This window comes from Centroberyx gerrardi, chromosome 23 (assembly GCF_048128805.1).
Source record: "Centroberyx gerrardi isolate f3 chromosome 23, fCenGer3.hap1.cur.20231027, whole genome shotgun sequence".
NCBI lineage: Eukaryota > Metazoa > Chordata > Actinopteri > Beryciformes > Berycidae > Centroberyx > Centroberyx gerrardi.
Window position 1 is genome coordinate 13543976 of NC_136019.1, and position 16029 is coordinate 13560004.

The window sequence follows — 16029 nt, forward strand, 5'->3', positions numbered from 1 at the left end:
TTGATATGAATACATGACATTAACCCCGAAAGGTGATGCTAATCCATCTTTGTAACCGAGCTTCAGCAGGCACCACTCAGTTGTCAAACCATACACTGTGTCTGTCCTACTCTCTCTCCCCAACAGTGATATCAAGCTGTGAGTGTGGCTCTAGTGGTGGAGACACAGAATGGAGGGGGGTGGAGAAAGGTGAAGATGCACTCCTCTCATTATCCTTTCTTCTCATGGCAGATCGACTGCCCCGAGAGTCAGCTGTCAATCAGAGCCGTTGCATCGAGTCAACAGGAGCCCAGAATGTACAGGGCACCCATCAAATCTGCCAGCGGGCAGGGAAAAAACACCTATACAGCCCAAAGCCACAGCCAGTCGCAATTAAAGTGTGGCTTCACCGGGGGAGAGGAACTTGAGGCCACCAGAAGTTCACTGAAAAACCCAATTACCAGCTTGTCAAATAAGCGCTGTCAGCAAGGGTTGTTCTTGGAAACAAACCAGCTCTGACTCACCTTTGCACCGGTTTCAGAGACCCAAGAGAGGGGATTGCGGGTGTTATCAGAAGAATAAAAACTTTCAATTAGGTGAATGTAACTTTTGGTTTATTATGTTGGAACAAACTAGAAAATGGAAAAAAGCCCCCAAGGGTATGCACAGGGCCACAGCACAGACTAAAAACTCACAAATGGAGTAAGGGGGTTGGGATTAAAGGTTATAAAAATAGACCATTTACAAAAAAATATCTACAGAGACATTTGAGTGGCATACTCAATAATGTGGCTAATTTGTCCAATAATTATTTTCAAAGAACTCTTTTTCCAAGAAAAATGTACAATCTAAAAAAAACAAAAACACAATCATAGAAAAAACATTTCACAGTTGAGGAGGAGAGAGAGCATATTACTATGCAGTCTTTGGCACGGAAACTGTCGCTACACAGTAGTTTCGTGTTTCCATAAGCCGGTCTTTATACTGGTCGTACTCTCTGTGTTAATTAAAGGCAGGGGCTGCCCGTTCTCTTTGAGCGTGCCGTTTTGAGTGATGAGGTTCAGTCCGTATGACTTGGGTTGGCTTTCTAGTTCTGTGTTGCTTGGCTGCTTCACTGCGACAGTGTCTTTACTTGAACTAGACAAAGCAGTAGCCGCTCGCTCAGTCTCTACTGTTACCACTCCTGTCACTGCTTCTCCTCCACCCACTGCCCCGTTGCCCAGAGTGACGCCCCCTCCCTTATCTGCGTAGCGGGAGCGTCGAGGTAGGCTAGCGCTGTCACTACTGTCCTGCTGCAGCTGACTCTGATGCCGCTCCCTGTATGCCATATAGGCTGCCCGCCGACTATTGCGTGCCGCTACATCGTGATGGTGGTGGTGCCGCCTGTGGGGGGCGCTCTGCACGCTGCCCTCCACGCTGGTGGGCACATCGTAGGCGTACTCTCGTAACACAGTCAACCGGCTCGCCCGGTGGGCCCGCGCCCTGTTCTTGTGATGCCTGCCTGCGTGTCCGTTAGTGGCAGATGCAGGATTGTTGTTATTGTTCATGGGGCGGAACTGCACCTCAACTGGTGCCACGTGCATTTTAATTTCATTGTCTAGTGAATGTTCAGTCAGGCTGTTGTCCAAAATGGCCGTGCCGTTGGCCGGCACTGGTAGCGAGATGGATTTACACTGGGCCGCCTCTGCGTGCAGATTGGTCAGCTTGCTGCCCTGGGGGGAGGTGCGCACGCTGGGGGCGCTCTTATTGGTGCAGGAAGACTCGGCGCTGCTGTGGCCACACTTTGACGCCTCTCCGTTTCCCCTGCCAACAGATCCAGCTGAGGACGCCGTTGCCGCACCTGGCTGGGGCAGAAGGACGTCCTCCTGAGCAGAGTAGGCTCGTCTCCCAGAGCAACAAGCCTGGGACCAATAGCGCCTCATATCCTGCCTGTTGACACAGTGATGTGCCACCATGAACGCCCCCAGCGCCAGCGCAGCCACCCCAAACAGGCAGGTGAAGGCGAGGTCAAAGGGGTGGTCCTGTGACACAGCCATGGCTCCGAACACCCAGAGGGCCGCATAGAGCCCCAGCGCCCCCGCCGCGCCCATGAGCTGGGCGACGAAGGTGTGCTCGTTCTCCAGGGCCGATAAGGGCACAGCGTGGGGGGCGGACACTGTAGAGGAGGAGGCTTCGTGAGGCTGCAGCTGGAGGGTGAGGGGGTGGAGCTGGCTGCTGGGACCGTCCGCCCCGGCCTCGCTGCCGGCCGACGCCAAACGCTGCTGCTCCTCAGTGGGCTCCTTGAGCTCGTAGCGGCGCTCAGGGTGGCGGCGCAACTGGAGCAAGATGCTGAGGAAGTACATGCAGTCCACAAAGATGATGAATCCCACCGGGCCGTAGAAGGCACCGATGCTCGGCTCCCATGCCATCCAGCAGCTAGAGGGGGAGAGAGATAAGAGACGTGGCATCACACTTTCTAGCAATGTAGGGTCTCATGACTATTTCAGTGGCTAGGGTAGAGCAGTCATGTAAAGTACAAAGTTTAAAAGAAAGGCTTTGTATAAAACTTTTTTACTCCCAATTCTTAGAGTTTCTGTTCCATTACGTTTAATAATACAGGCTGGATTCGTCTTGCTAGCTAGAAATTAATTAAACTCCAAAGACTTTGGACAGATACGGGTCCAGATTTCTCAATTAGTCAGCCATGTAGCACAATCTAAACAGCTGCCACTGTAGAAAGGGGGGTGGGGGAGTTAGCTGAAAACTGGCAGCAGTTTCTTGGTGCTTGGATGCACATACCATTAATAGACCTCCATAATCAGAACTTCAGGGACTGAACTTTTCCTACCCTCATAAAAATATCCATTATTTACTAAAGCAACACGCGCACACAGTCTGGCCAGTCGATAACAAAGCAACGTCTCCTGAGGACAGGATGTAAAAGACTTGAGGGGACGAGGGGGGGGGGGTGTCTTCTTTAATAGACAAACACTGTTGCCCAGATAAAATATGACAGCATTTCCATGAGCATATATTGAGGCACAGGAACTTTAATTGCTTTCTATACAATGTGTCAGCTGAGCTGGGACTACTTACTATGGTGCATTGGTCCGGCTGCCGTAGTTCTTGATGTTAGCTGCCGCAGTGATGCCACAGACAATGATGGGTATCCCTCCACCGATTAAGTAGAACCTTTTGGAGAAAGAACTTTGCATTAGCCCTTATTTTAGCAGGATGTGAAAATGGGCATGAATTAAACACCTAGGTCCATTGGTATCTCAGGCATCTACACTGACACCATGTGGCAGTCTCCACAACAAACAGGACCATTGATAACAAGAGAAAGCTGACTGACCTACTCACCACTTCTCTCTTTAGAAATATATATAAATATTATATACTGTATTATTTTAAAATTCCTAACATGTAAACATGACACCAATAGCAACAAATGTAAAGATAAAGCTGCACTAGGCACAATTGTTATGTAAAAATACACCTGTCTTAAGCCTGGGTCAGACTACAAGACTGTTCAAATCTTGCCCAACGAGGACATTACGGACTAAATGACTAGTCCGCTTGCTGTCCTGTCAGGAAGCTGTTCACACTAGGTGACGGGACAAAGACGGGGCGTCACACATGAAGACAAGGGATCATATATGTCACATACATGAGATTAATCCTCCATATAAAACTGTACAGAAATGTATCAAAAGTGGAGCAAGTGTAGGAGTTGTTGTTAAAAGTGAATTCTCTTCCGGTTCATTCTCTTTTTCCTTCCCTCTTGAGCTCAACTCCCATTGGCTGTTGCCAGGATAACTCTCAGTCTTGGTGAGTGTTGGACCGCTTCACTACACGAGTCCGACCAGACTGGGCCTGACAACGCGTTTGAAAAAACCTGTTGAGGCAAAGGGCCAAAGTCTCCCGTTTTTAGCCTGTTGACAGGATAATCTGCGCCGACTGTCAGGCCCAACTGACGTTTCATCGTTTCTGGGTATATACGTTCACATTTTTCAGTCCAACCTCTTGACATTTGGAGCTGCCAACGTGCGAAGTTCCTAGTACAGCTTTGAAAGTGAAACAATTTTTAAAACTCTGACTGATACTAATATGTTCTATAAGAGACTGACTTCTCTGTTGTGCTGTGGGAGCTGTAGTGTCGTACCTGAGCATCGGCCGTGGCGGGGGCGGCGGCTCGTCCAGCTCCTCATAGCGCTTGGCCTTGCGCGTCACCTGCTTGTAGATGTTGCGTGCGGTCACGCCCACCCATAGAGCGGTAGCCAGAGTGGAATAGTGCAGCAAGATGCCCACCTGGAAGAGGGTGTGCCATTTTTTTTAAATTGGTGGATATCTCATGTTGGAATAAAACTGTTAATTTAGTCAGTAATCATATTTGTAAAATAAAAAGATTCGTCTAAATGTGAAATTTAACTGAATTGGTGACACTACTCTTGAAGTCTTGCCGAAAGAGACATGTAATGACATGTAAAAAATGGCAAGTATCGTGTTAATGCCATGCCACGTTAATGCCAGACCTGCAATCAAACCCTTACATAAGAACAACAGAACCCAGTACATGAGAGTCTTTTAAAAAACATCCTGATCCTTGAGCAATTTTGTATTGAATATCTCATCATCAGTATGGGTTGAAAAATTCCTCCAGATTCAAGTTCAGGTTCAACCTGTGAGTTACAGCTTTATTCCCAAGGGGACTTAATAAATAAATTAATAAATAAGTAAACATATACTCTGCCAACATTTTCCAGCCAGGCACTTTGTGGAAAATGAATAAGTAATATGTCTCAATACAACACATCGTCAGGGGGAAGAACTGCCTGAAGCTATGGAAAACATCTACTGTATCTTTCTCTGTATTTCTCCCTGTGCTTCCATGCGTTTCATGAGCGGGGTTAACTTAGCCAAAGGCAACTTTTTCAAGATCCAGAAAACATCCAAGAGGCACTCGTTCATTTTTGACTTCTGACCATGAAGTTTGAAGCAAAGCATGCACAGCGGGGGGGTGCTGGAGGTGTGTGGGTGGGGGGGGGGGGGGGGGGGGGGGGTGAGGAGGGTATACTCACTGCTTGGCAGACACTTGCATAGCGCGTCTGATTGATGCCGCCCACGAAGACTCCGCAGGTGAGGAAGATGTGGAGGCAGAGGTTGACCAACATGTGCCAACACTTGCGACTTACGCGGACAGACCTGGATTCACGGACACAGAATTAACATAGATAAATAAGTCTGTTTTACAAGCACTTCCCTCTTATAGATGAGACAGTCTGTGATGTTGACACCGAGCTGGACTGTAACTTTATATAGTATTTTTGTAATTACTATTATGTCCATTATTAAACATAATTAATCAAAAAGTGCACAAGGGAAGATTGCGGTTGTACTGGACAGCAGGGTCAGAAATTAACAGGGATCAGGGCAAAAACATCCAATACCCGTGAAATTAAAAAATGCCCCTGATAATTAGGAGTTCACCCGGTTCATATTTTATTTATTAGGTTGTCAAATATTCATGGTTGAATGAGTCTACTGTCCCCCTTGGGCCACCATAGGTGATTCATGGGAGCCTTTGACCGGGGGATTCTTTCCAGGACGATCTGGGTGAGAAAACTGGATCGGTTTTTGGTAGGAAAGCAACACGTTCACAGTACGTGTTGAGTATGCATCCTGAAGCAGTAGAAAATGTTGGCACCATGCAGCCAGCAGTAAAAGAAAATTCAGACCCCAAACAAACCACTGTGTCAACAAAAAATAAAATACCCTACTAAAAAGTCAACAATCGAGGACTGGGAGGTTGGACTGGTTGAGGACAAAGTGAGGAACACAGCACTACTACTCTTCTGCCCTGAGTGTGGGACGTGTGGTATATTTTGATTTAAAATCAAACACATTTTAGAGGTACAAATTAAGTGTTTATTGGCCAAATGCACTGGAAATGTATTATTTCATAGTTCAATAAAAAAAACAATCAGCAAAAACTTTTGTGTAATAAAATAAGATTAAATAATGACTTAAAAAAACAAACAATACAAAAGTCAAGCAACCACTTTTACCTGTGGTGGTAGATGTAGCTGATGATGATGGTGAGCAGGCAGAGAAGGAGTACGATGGTAGTGGCGTAGATGACGGGGTGGAGGGGCTGGATGCTGGGGGAGAAATACTCCACACTGCTGAGATCCTGGAAGAGACATGAGATGAGTTACAGTTCTCAGTTTATAAGAGATTGTTATGTCACATCACTGCATGTAAGAAGCCCAGGGATTACAATGCTTACAGACAAAAAAAAAAAGATAGGAAAAACTAACAACACATGATGTTGTTTGCAAAGGTTGCACTGAGTGCCAACCCAAATATTGTGGAGCTTTCATGCAAATTTAATTAACTGCTTGTAACATAGAGACTATATAAAATACTAAAATTCAAAGCCATCACAATGAATAAATAAAGAGGAACCACCCAACCACAAGTCCTACCATGAGCAGGCCGTAGTTTCCGAGCGAGTCGCAGGATATGGTGGTCAAGTTGTCGTGGTGGGCGAGGATACGGCACCCGTCGCTCTGCCAGCCTCCCTGGCCTCCCACCAGGCTGAAGTTCCAGCAGGCGGACACGGCGTCCGAGCCGCGGGCGAACCGCCGCAGGGTGATGTTGACGGGGCTCCGCAGGCCGCGCAGGGGCATGCCGTCTGATCGGCCACGGAGACGAGGGCGTGGGAATGGAAAAAGACAGAAGTTTTCAAGTTTTCATTCACTTGCACTACCAGTAAAAAGTTTGGACACACCTGATTTAATGCACTACCTTTTTCATTATCTTAAAGCCATTTTGATCTAAAGGCTTATGCTTAAATGCTTGAAATTTGTTTCTTAGACAAATATAAATAGTGAAGTCGATGCCTATGTATGAATTTCTTTCCAAAGCTTTTGCCTTTCCATCAAGGCAAAGGGTGACTACTTTAAAGAATCTAAAATATAAGATAGTTTTGATTTGTTCAACACTTTTTTGGTCACTGCATAATTCCATTTGTGTTATTTCATAATTTTGATGTCTTTACTATTATTCTAAAATGTGGAAAATAGTAAAAATAAAGAAAAATGCGTGTGTCCAAACTTTTGACTGGTAGTGTACTGTATGTGATAACACCTGTCCTAATGAAACTGAATGGCACGTTACACATAAAGTGATTGAAACTTTCAGATTTCTCGTCCATAACGATGTCAATTAGGTATTACACAGGGGCATAAACACCATGAATTAAACACCATGACAATACCAAAACTACCTCACCAATACAAACACATTTTTACGATTTCTCCACCTCAAACTCACCTATCTTGGTCATGATGACAGGGGTGGCCACACTCCTCCTCTTCCCACCATCAGCCAGTTGGGAGGAGTTGCCAGTGGAGGGGAAGAACTTGCCATTGCGGAAGGCCAGCAGGTGGAGCTTGTAGACCGTGTTGTCTGTCTGCCCGGGGAGTACGGACTGGGAAAAGAGAGACTGAGGGAGCTGCAGGGACGCCTCCACTACAGTGCTCTGCAGGGATGAAGGCACAGGGGATATGGTAAAATTTCCATTGAATTTTCACACTAGAAATACATACATTGTTATGTTCTGAAAGAGGATTATCTTCATCTACTACAATACGTGTGCCATAAAAAAAACAGTTCAATGCCTGTCCAAAAACACTGATGCAAATGTAATTTGATGATCATAAGCTGTAAAACAAACCCCAAATCACAAATTAAAAAGACACAATTTTACTGCTAACACGTCCTAATTACCACTCTATTCACGTTTTGTACCACTGGTAGGAATTGACCTTGTGCAGGATGCTGGAGAAGGTGCTGGTGGTGTTGCATTTGAAGCTGAGCTGGCGGTCCTGACCGGGCGTGCGCTCTGGACTGGGCCTCTGAAACAACATGCAGGTCATGCCGTTCCAGTCGCTGGCCCTGACAGCGTGGGCCTCCAGCGCTATGTTGGGGGACGTCTGGGAGGACATACAGTACATTCAACATGGATATCACACACAGGATTATGTCTTAGGGAATTTGACTTTAGAAATGTGACTATGTTACCCAGTCTATGTGCAAAGTTAAAAGAAAAATGATGTCTTTATGACGAACCAAAGCTGGTATACATCAGTGGTATAAAAACGAAACAATGTTGACTCCCATATTGTAGTGCAACATGACATGGTGCTGCTAACTAGACTGACCAGGGAGAAGGCCTGTGCGGTGACCAGGCGGTGGACAGCGATCTTCTGGAGGCAGGCGACGATGCGGGAGCAGGCCATGGCCTCGCGCTGGGCCATCCACAGCACCCGCTCATCAGCCAGCATCAGGTTACTCGCCATGCTCACCATGACCTCACCCAGCTGGGAGACAAGAGAGGGACATGCAAGCACATTATACATGCAGATTATGGAGAAATTCAATTGGACTGTCTTAGAAAAAGACACTACTTGACATATAAGCCTTGTTCTCATCACCTCTACAACCCCAAACACTGCCTTATTAGCTGCAGCTGAGCATTTCACGGCCAATATTTTAAATCACTCCAGTGGAAACATGAGAAACGTGAATAAGGTTCTGTGTCCACCGGGCATCTCGTTTTTAGCAAGCAGTGCTAAACAGATACTTGAAGGAGGTGCTTGTCATGGCTCTTGTTGCACATTTACAACAAAGTCCCACTTTGTTAAAATTTAAAGGCTTTTAACCTCTAATGCTCAACGCTCAGAGCCATGCTAGGCTCTCAGCACTCCTTTCCTTTGAAATTAACGTGAAAAAGAAGCCAGCTCTAAAAAGACCAGCTCTCAGTGGACAAGTAACTTAAGTCTTTCTGATCTCATCATCACCTTCTCTACTGTTCTTCTAACTGTGCTGAACGCTGAGTGAGAAACACAGGTCTCTCCTGGTGTCACATTCTCACCCTTCCCTTACAAGGACCGGCTAGCCAGGTGCACTGCAGAAATCACAGCGAGGGGGAGAAATCTGATCTCATCCGCTTTCCAACCTCTGCTTCGGGGAAAAAAAACATATCGCTCCAGATCCTATCTTATCCCCACTCATTTTGATTCCTCTGCGGATTTGCACGGGACAAGGTTGCTTTGTTTGGCCTACAGCTGTGCGGAAATGAAAGTCCTGAAGTCCTGACAAGACGTCCTTTCTCATTAAACAACAGGACAACATACAACTGCTCAGAACTAAATCTGTCCTTGAACCTGCTAATACACCAAATGCAAGCATCACATTCTCCTGCAAGCTGAGGCTTATAAAAACCACACAGACCTATAACTTTATGTTGTAAAACATTTATCTCAACACTATAAAAAGCCTAATTGGGTGTGGAGTTGGAGATGTGGAACTTAATGGCAGCCACTACTTACCTCTTTGAACTTCTCAGCAAACTTGCCAAACTTCTCAATCATTTCAGCCACAAAGATAATGTCCATTTTGTCTGAGAAGGTGGCGGCTTCAGCTGTGCAGACCAGCAGCCGTTGGGCCCTGGTCACCACGTTGGTCACGTTCAGAGGCATCTAATGGACAGAGACAGACATTTAGGATGAAGGCATAAAATGGTCTGATATGTTGGCACGGATAGTTATTCAGCAGAGAAGAAAAAGCAGAAAAGGTAATTGAGAAAGCTGGGAAAATAAATGAAACAATGTGAAGATAATAAAGGAGAAGGCAGAAAGCAGACAGAAAGGATTAGAACGAGGTTGAAGTCAGAAAGTTACAAGCAAATTTATGTATTGTCTAATAGTGTCTTTTAAGCTTGTGTAAAGGAGGATGTAAGACAGTTAAATGAAGACCATTCAGCAGATCAATTAGTCAACCAAGCAGTCACAAACCTGGTTGATGACATAGAGGAATCTGGTGACGTCTTTCTGGTACTGGCAGCGGGAGTAGTCCTCCTCGGCCCACAGCCCCCCGCGGTCACAGCGTCGCCACGCCCGCTGCTCCTCACCAGCGCTGCCTGAGTAGATGCCTGCGCCCGATGACAGTCTGTTGCAGGGCAGGTAGGCTGTGATCCCTGCCAGAGTGCGTGGCCACCTGGACGGAGCCACAGAAATGACCGTTATGGGGGTTTTTGTCTCCAATAAAATGGCACCTGCAATGTCTCTAGTTTCTTCTAACTTTGAAAGACCTCACAAGTTGTTTATGGAGTAGAGACTGGTGAGGATTGCTAAGGTGGAGAGCAGGAGGACAATGCTGTGTATTTGGACCAAGATGTAACCTTTGTGTCATCTGAACCATAATGTGTATAACATCAACAATAACAGAATAACATAATGAATGTGGTCAAAGGTGTGACACTGCTTAATCATGCACTTGTTTAACCACAAGGGGGTGCCACAGTGCTTGCATAGCAACACAGCTGCACCATCAGAGCATATAAACAATCCCTCAGACACATTTACATCATAAGTATTGGTTCATACTTAACAAAGGCGTTCAATTTGTGAGTGCAGATCTGTGTTCACCTTTATGTTTAAAATGTAACAAATGACCAAGTCAGATGACAAATGTGTAGCGTTATAAATACAGTTTACCATTAAATAAGCTTATTTATTTGCTTATTGTAGATACAGGGTAGTTCAGATGCCAGAACTTACTGTTTAGCCCTCTGTGTTTTCGCCCTAATTCAACTTAACATCTGTGATGAGAAGTGCCGACTTGATAACCTACCCGCTCTCACCAACTAGCTACATCAGATCCTGTGCATTGGTAAATGACAGGCCGCTGACATTAAGTGAGGTGGCTATAAGTCTGTTTAAGTTTGTGCACTAACCGGAACTCTCCCTTGTTGTTGGAGACGCGTTCGGGAGCGCAGTACTTGGCGGAGCTCTCCAGCACCACAATGTGGACGGTCCTGGTGGTATTGCCCCTGCTTGTCCTGACCCGACACTCCCAGTTCCCCGTAGAACCAGGCTGGATGTTGGAGATGGTCAACGCGCTGGTGGAGAACAGGAAGGAGAACATTTCTTCAAAATGTTCACAGACAACCAGAGAAATCTGTACTTGCCTAATTGTGAACAAAGTTAAAACAAGCCAGACAGAAGACTAGGGCTTAGGCATTGGAGGTCCACCCTTCTAGGTCAAGATAATCAATTTAAGTCCTTTGTCCCCACTAAACACTCTGATGCTTCTTTGATAGAGGTACTTAATTTATCCTGAAGGGAAATTCAGCTGTTACAGCAGCAACCCGCACTGGAAATACAGCACACAACATAAAAACCTAGCTAACTAAGCTAGTGATGAATCAAAGGAAAAAACTTTTTTTTTACCCCCCTGAACAATCACCAATGTATTAATATATTAATACATGACACATGATCACACTAGATGTTGTGTTTCCTCCCCATACAATTAACAGCTTGATCATAAACAGCTGCAAAGACATCTGAGTGGACAGACACACACACACACACACGCAATGCAATACATCTCCACGTATGCAGCGGGTGATGAAAATGCACTACATGACACCAAAAACAAATATTTTCCCAAGATTATCAGAGGAAGATTGTAATCTGTGTATGGATGAACTGACATGTACTCAGATTTATCAAGGCCTAGGCTGAAATTAAAATATCTCTTATCACCTACAAATCTACAAGGGTTTGCACTATCGATGAATTTCCCTGTATAATGCATAATGATCACACACACACACACACACACACACACACAACACAGCCTGCATAAACATGAATGTACATCGCCATACCTAGCAATGAGGGAGCAGTTCTGCACCATGCTCTTCTCGATGTAGATGCCTTGGGCGGCGTCAGGCTCCACCATGCGGCCATCTTGGTACCACAGCACCTGCATGTCCTCAGCGACGAAGGAGGCCTGACACTGGAACGGCAGGCTATCCCCCTGGAAGACGACCTGCCGCTGGGACGGAGTCAGCTGGAAGGAGGGCAGTTCGAGCGGCGCGTCTAGGGGAGAACCGGAAGAAGTTGTGTAAAACTATGATGTCCCGAAAATGACACATCACAGAAATAGCTGTCAGGCACTCCTTTCATCGCTTCTTGACGAAACAATTCAATTTAATGTGATGACCATCATTAGTTCAATGCCATATGTAAAATAGGCCATTGAGAATCTTTTAGCATTATTTCTAGTTACAAAATATCTTCAGAAAGACTCAGCAGACGGATATGGTCAGCTACTAATTTCTCAGAGTAAAATAATTCTTTCCTGGTTCTTATTTGTCACAAAAAATGGTTATGGGGGGATTTGTAACATTTATTCAGGAGACAATGCCTTTTTGTTCCACCCTTGGCATATTTTGGAGAGATAGGGAAAATATAACAGTGCCTTGAATTCTGGGTAGGGAATAGTTTCAAGCTATTTGTCATTCATGTCATGCAGTTGGCTCTTGCTAGATCTGTGCCATGTATTTCATAACCCCTCACTGTGATGAGTGCCAAACTGATAAGACATGAGCAAGTACAAACAAAGGCAGCACTGGCCTGCGCGGCCCTTCTCTTATCTCCCGTGTCATTGCACAAGCCCCTGTTCCCCAAACACCAGCCTCTCTGATACCAAGAGGAAAGAAATTAAAGAGGCAGTTCACCATTTTGACAATACTATCAGAGTTATCACTCAGCGGGACTTTTTTCAACCTTCCAACATCTTGGAGACTGGACAAATGGCAAATCAGAAAGTATAATTGAAATGATGAATGGTTCCTTTAGAACTATTGCTCTCCTGAAAGTAAACTGAATTGCAAAGATGCTAGTGTTTGGGAAGGACGTTAAAATCACTTTTAGGTGATTTGAGACTGGAGGGTGATACAGTATGTTTGTGCCATGTCTGAGAATACATCTTTGAGGCTGGGAATACATTTCCAAATATTGCCAACAGGAAACATGAGCTCACAAGTTCTACATTTATAGCACAAGTGAAACTGGACATCTGGGGTGTGTCACCAAACTTTTCATTGCGCAAATAGGTGAGTGTGTTTGGGAGTGGGTGTATATTAAATACATAATGGTGTGTTATAATTTGGTTGCTCCCGATGTGAGATGGAGTAGAAATGTATGAGCATGTGTAGGATAGACACATAGCCAACACAAACATGGTGGTATGGTATTGAATATTGGACAATTGGTATTGGTTGTGGAAAAGCAGTATCACTGTATCATTAAATCCATGTACATATATACTGTATGTAAATTGAATACAGCGCAGGTCAAGTGTATGTATCCCTACCACAGGTGAGGAGCTCAGGCTTGATGGAGGTAATGAACTGGCCCTGGAGAGATCGGGGGTAGGAGCACCTGGTGTCCTTCACCCCGATGTTCCTGTCTTTGATCCAGCGCAGCAGCCACAGGAGGTTGCAGTCGCACAGCAGGTAGGGCGTCTGAAACTCCCTGGGGATGTACAGCGACACACAGAAGATCAGTTAAGTGGTATTGCACTGCCATTGGTAAAGTATCCAGTGAGGTGACTTGAAGGGGACACATGCAAATTAGCTATTTGCCTGATGGACAAACCCCATCTTGTTTTTGTATTTTACAACTTTAACAGTGTTCGTTAAAAACCATTATGATTGACTTAATTTTCATGGCGAATATCTTGTGATTATGCTTGTATGTGTGCTTGCATTTAGAGAACAACACGCTGACTCCTTGTCATACTTACAATGTTTTCAGAGACACCAAGCTGTCAAAGGTCCCCTGAGCCAATGAGGAGAACATGTTCCCTGAAAGGTTTCTGAGAAGAAAAACACAACAACTGTGATTTGACGCATTTTATAGAAACTGATCAAAACTGCTGATGCGGTAATGTGTAATTTTTACATTAATGCCTACTTGACAAAGTCTGTGTAATCATTGATTATCCAGCACAAAACATATTCAATATTGATGACTTACAGTCTGACCAGACTGGTGAGGCCCTTGAAGATGTCCACATTGAGACAGCCAATGCGGTTGTTGGACAAATCTCTGTAGTATACAAAGAAAAAGAGGCTTCTGGTTTGTTTCTTCCACACTTCAAAAACAATGCAAAATGACAGCTACAATCGGCTGAACGACCATCAATTAGTAAGTTGCGTTAAGGCTGTGAGAGTTTTATAATAACAAGATAAGCCATGAAAAATCAAATGGTATCGTGTGACAAATTGATAAATACCAGGAAATGTATGTTTAAGTCATTGAGATACAGCCAGACAGGGTTTTCAAAACCAAAGCCAGGACTTGACAGAGACAGGTTGAGGCAAGAAGGCCAAAAATTCAGTTTTGTCAGGTTTACAACTTTTCAAGGTGATTTCAGATGATGTCTGTGTTGGCCTTGGGGCTAACCTACACATCAAAGGCAGAGTAACACTCTGGGAGGTGATTAATCGCCTATGATTAAAGTCAAACACGTCAAAAGAGTGTGTTTCTCCTCTGGATGGGACCTGACATGATGTCTCTGGCAAACATCAGATGGAAGTGTCTGGGATTCTTCTTCTCTTTTATAAAGAATCGCAGACAATTCCAGGACCTAACATGGAAAAGACTGATCCTACCTCGATGAATTATACCTAATGTGCAAACATTTAGAAATGGCTTGGAGGGGAAAGGCAGTCATTCACTGGAAGCCCCAGGTCAACTTTAGTAAACTTTCCACTAATACACACGAGCAGCACTTGAATAGTCGGGTTTCTTTAAACATTGCGTCAGGGCTGAGTAAATCAAAAGAATAAAATCAGGGCATGTCTAAATGTTAATGTCACATCAGGTTTGAAAAGTCAGCCTAAACAAAGCTGACAAATGTGGTTATTCTCCCACATCTAAATTGTAGGCTCTTGCAATGAGTGTGACAGAATAAGCTTAAATTCCTAGATCGCCATCATTAGAAGCAACCAATTGTAGTTCAAAGTTCAAAATCACAGCACCCATACAACAGTTGTAACAAATATTCCTCTGTCCCTACAATGATCATATGATAGAGAAGTGCCAAGTAAAGAAATAAGAGCCGGGGAGAAAAGGTAGACGATTACTTTAACCCACAAGCTAAACTATATCCTAAGGTGCCTGAGGAATGCGATACTGACACAAAGTGATACCTGGAAAATGACTGTCAGGCACATGCTAACATCCAAGCATTTCTTTAATTATTGTTGTTGGTCCTTAAGGTGGCAGCTGGGGAATTTACTGTGTGAGGTTATTAGTTCCGCTTGGAGTGGAAGAAAAAGCCGCCTTTTGCGTGCTTGCCAATTCTTGCTAGCATTATGTGTCAGGGGAAGGATAACACAGTAGGAGTAAGGGGGGGTGCTTCCTTAGCTAAAGGGATAAACTTTCATCTTACTTTATCGCCGGGATTCAAATACTTGATGTACAACTATTGTACATCAAGGGATAAGAGACTTGAGAGATGATGCTGAATGACGGCGTTACTTTTTTACATGTAACTCATTTTCACAGTGAAAAGAATCTGTATCATTCAACATTGTAGATAATGTAAATAAATGTATCTTCTATTACTATGGACCCATTACTGACAGGAACATAATAACACCACTACTCTCCATCTGCTTTGCTTCATGGGAACTGGCAGACTAGTATTCATTGCCAAAGTCTAATCTCACGCACAGTCTTTCAGCCACAAGCATGTAGCAAATTAACAGCACAGAAGAGTGTTTCAGCGCAGTGGCTTCAGTTGTTGTGAATGATATGAGGAGCAGATGCAAAAATAGCCCGATGTGATTAGGCTGAGGCAACGACTGTTCAGCTGTTGATGGAATGTGGGGTGAAGGGGGCTGAGGCCGGTGGGATCCATAGGGAACGTGTGTCTGACTCTGTGTGTGTGTGTTAAGAGTGTGTGCGTGTACATGTGTGTATTAGTGAGTATGTCTGCAACTATCTGTGTGTAAAGAGGTCTCAGTGGGTAGAGGGGTAGACGTGTCTTTCCCCTGGGGCTGTAATCAACAGTACACCCTACACCTCAGCTCTCAGCACTAATAATGAACCCCAGACAACTGGGACCACCAGGCACCACCTGACTACTTCCAGATCAGATGTTAGTCCCGTTGTGAGGGTGTATGCGGAGGAGTTCTCG

At 44.8% G+C, this 16029-nt stretch overlaps 1 protein-coding gene across 1 annotated transcript in view; it reads right to left on the reverse strand.

Annotated features, from left to right (window-relative positions):
• Positions 1 to 576: 576 nt before the first annotated feature.
• Positions 577 to 16029, reverse strand: part of adgra3 (adhesion G protein-coupled receptor A3) — a 33573-nt gene continuing 18120 nt past the window's right edge. Inside the window, exons 4-19 of the mRNA XM_071926549.2 lie at positions 13860 to 13931; positions 13627 to 13698; positions 13195 to 13355; positions 11702 to 11915; positions 10763 to 10927; positions 9822 to 10023; positions 9357 to 9506; positions 8187 to 8345; positions 7791 to 7958; positions 7297 to 7504; positions 6447 to 6655; positions 6027 to 6151; positions 5040 to 5163; positions 4124 to 4269; positions 3055 to 3150; positions 577 to 2394 (exon numbers count right to left, since the gene is read on the reverse strand). Of these exons, the coding sequence (XP_071782650.2) occupies positions 924 to 2394; positions 3055 to 3150; positions 4124 to 4269; positions 5040 to 5163; positions 6027 to 6151; positions 6447 to 6655; positions 7297 to 7504; positions 7791 to 7958; positions 8187 to 8345; positions 9357 to 9506; positions 9822 to 10023; positions 10763 to 10927; positions 11702 to 11915; positions 13195 to 13355; positions 13627 to 13698; positions 13860 to 13931 (3742 nt within the window). The 3' untranslated portion in view covers positions 577 to 923. The remainder of the gene's footprint in view (positions 2395 to 3054; positions 3151 to 4123; positions 4270 to 5039; positions 5164 to 6026; positions 6152 to 6446; positions 6656 to 7296; positions 7505 to 7790; positions 7959 to 8186; positions 8346 to 9356; positions 9507 to 9821; positions 10024 to 10762; positions 10928 to 11701; positions 11916 to 13194; positions 13356 to 13626; positions 13699 to 13859; positions 13932 to 16029) is intronic.